We start from the raw sequence: 1,540 nt of genomic DNA, 5'->3' as shown, positions 1-1,540 counted from the left end.
GCCCTCACCTGGCCCCAGCTGGACCCGGGCCCGGGAAGCTCCTGGATTCGCCCGAGTTCCCCTGGGCACCTGGCCCCCCAGCCCGCTCGACTGGGCCCCGCGGAGCCCGGACGCTGGAACCAGGGTCTCAGGGTCTCACTCGGCCCCTCTCTGGGTGACAGTTCCCTCCCCCACATTTCCTCCCACTGAGGGGCTGACTTGCTTCTCCCTGTTGCGTCCAGTGCTGCTGAACCAGACAGACCCAGAATCACATGCAGCGAAGATTGAGGGCCAGGCCCAGGCGCCCAGAGGTGGTGGCACAGCGCCTGGTGCCTGCGGGGACGTCCGCTACTGTTTGATCTGTTTTGTGAGTGTCTCCGGTGTGGCCCAGGCCCGGGGAGAGGGGACAAGGACAGGCCTGGGTGAAGGGGAGGGGCAGCTGGCCAGGGTGGTGGGCCCTGGACCAGCCTGCATTTGGCATCAGAGAGCCCTGTGGCCTTGGCTGCGTCACTTCCGTGTGCAGCCGGTTCTCTTGTCTCTGGAACGGGCACTACCAGTCATTGTGCCCAGACCAACCACAGCGTTTCTGCGAGGCTCACAGAGGTCGCTCAGTGGGTAGGGGGCTTGGCACAGGGCGAGGACCCCGAGGGGGATGCGCAGGCTGTCCAGGCTGGTGAGGAGGGGTGGGGGGGGGCCTCGGGTGGGACCTGGCACAGAGGAGCCCCAAGTGGCCCCGGGGGGGGCACCTAGCAGGGCAGGGCTCACATTACCTCGGACACCTTATGGACCCTGCCGTAGGTCTGGCTGCACTGCAGCAGCTGGGCCGCTAGATTGCAGTCCTTCCTATAGAGCTCCTACAAGACAAGAGAAGGAGTCGGCCCAGGCTGCCCCCCAGGCCCTGCTGCCCCGACCAGAAAGCGGTGGGCGGAGCCGATGTGCAGTTCACAGGACAAGGACCCTCCCTGGGCCTCTCGCCGTTGCCTGCAGAATGGGGGCTCAGCTCCGACCTGGAGCTGCTGGTGCATGGAGGGGTGCTGCCCCAGGTGGGAGCCTCCCCAGGTGGGAGCCTCCCCAGGTGGGAGCCTCACCAGGTGGGGGCATCGGGAGAAGGGCCCCCATGGCCCCCGACCTCCGGGAGGCCCAGGCATGAGTCCCAGCAAAGAACTCAGTGGAGGGGCAGCCCTGCGATGCCAGGCTCAAGCCTGCAGCCCTGCCACCCCCGTCTGACTCCCCCCTCACACCCTGCTCTCAGAGTGTGGCCTGGCAGGGGGTGGCTGCAGGGCTGGGGCACAGGCGCTGTGCGACCCAAGGTCCAGGTGGGGACCCGCTCAGCCTCCTGAGCTGAAAACAGATGCAAACAGTAGGAATCAGGGGATTTGGTTGTGTCTTTGGAAAATCTCTGTTGCATGTGCCTGTGGCTGGGCCTTTTATTCCCACCCTTATCCAGGGACCATCCACAGGGAGGGCCGGGCACTGAGGAGTCTGGGGTCCACTGACGGGCCATTGTCATCAGGACTGGGTGCCTGCAGCTCAGGCAATCTGTTGAAGGCAGGGTCACCGC

General features: G+C 65.8%; 1 protein-coding gene across 1 annotated transcript in view; it reads right to left on the bottom strand.

Moving 5' to 3' along the window:
- BEGAIN (brain-enriched guanylate kinase-associated) overlaps positions 1 to 1,540 on the bottom strand; it is a 19,345-nt gene that overhangs the window by 2,861 nt on the left and 14,944 nt on the right. Inside the window, exon 7 of the mRNA XM_005877892.2 lies at positions 750 to 833. Coding sequence (XP_005877954.1) covers positions 750 to 833 — 84 coding nt within the window. The remainder of the gene's footprint in view (positions 1 to 749; positions 834 to 1,540) is intronic.

This window comes from Myotis brandtii, unplaced genomic scaffold, assembly GCF_000412655.1.
Source record: "Myotis brandtii unplaced genomic scaffold, ASM41265v1 scaffold535, whole genome shotgun sequence".
Lineage (NCBI taxonomy): Eukaryota > Metazoa > Chordata > Mammalia > Chiroptera > Vespertilionidae > Myotis > Myotis brandtii.
The sequence above is the reverse complement of the archived record's forward strand: the minus strand, read 5'-3'. Positions and strand labels throughout refer to the sequence as shown.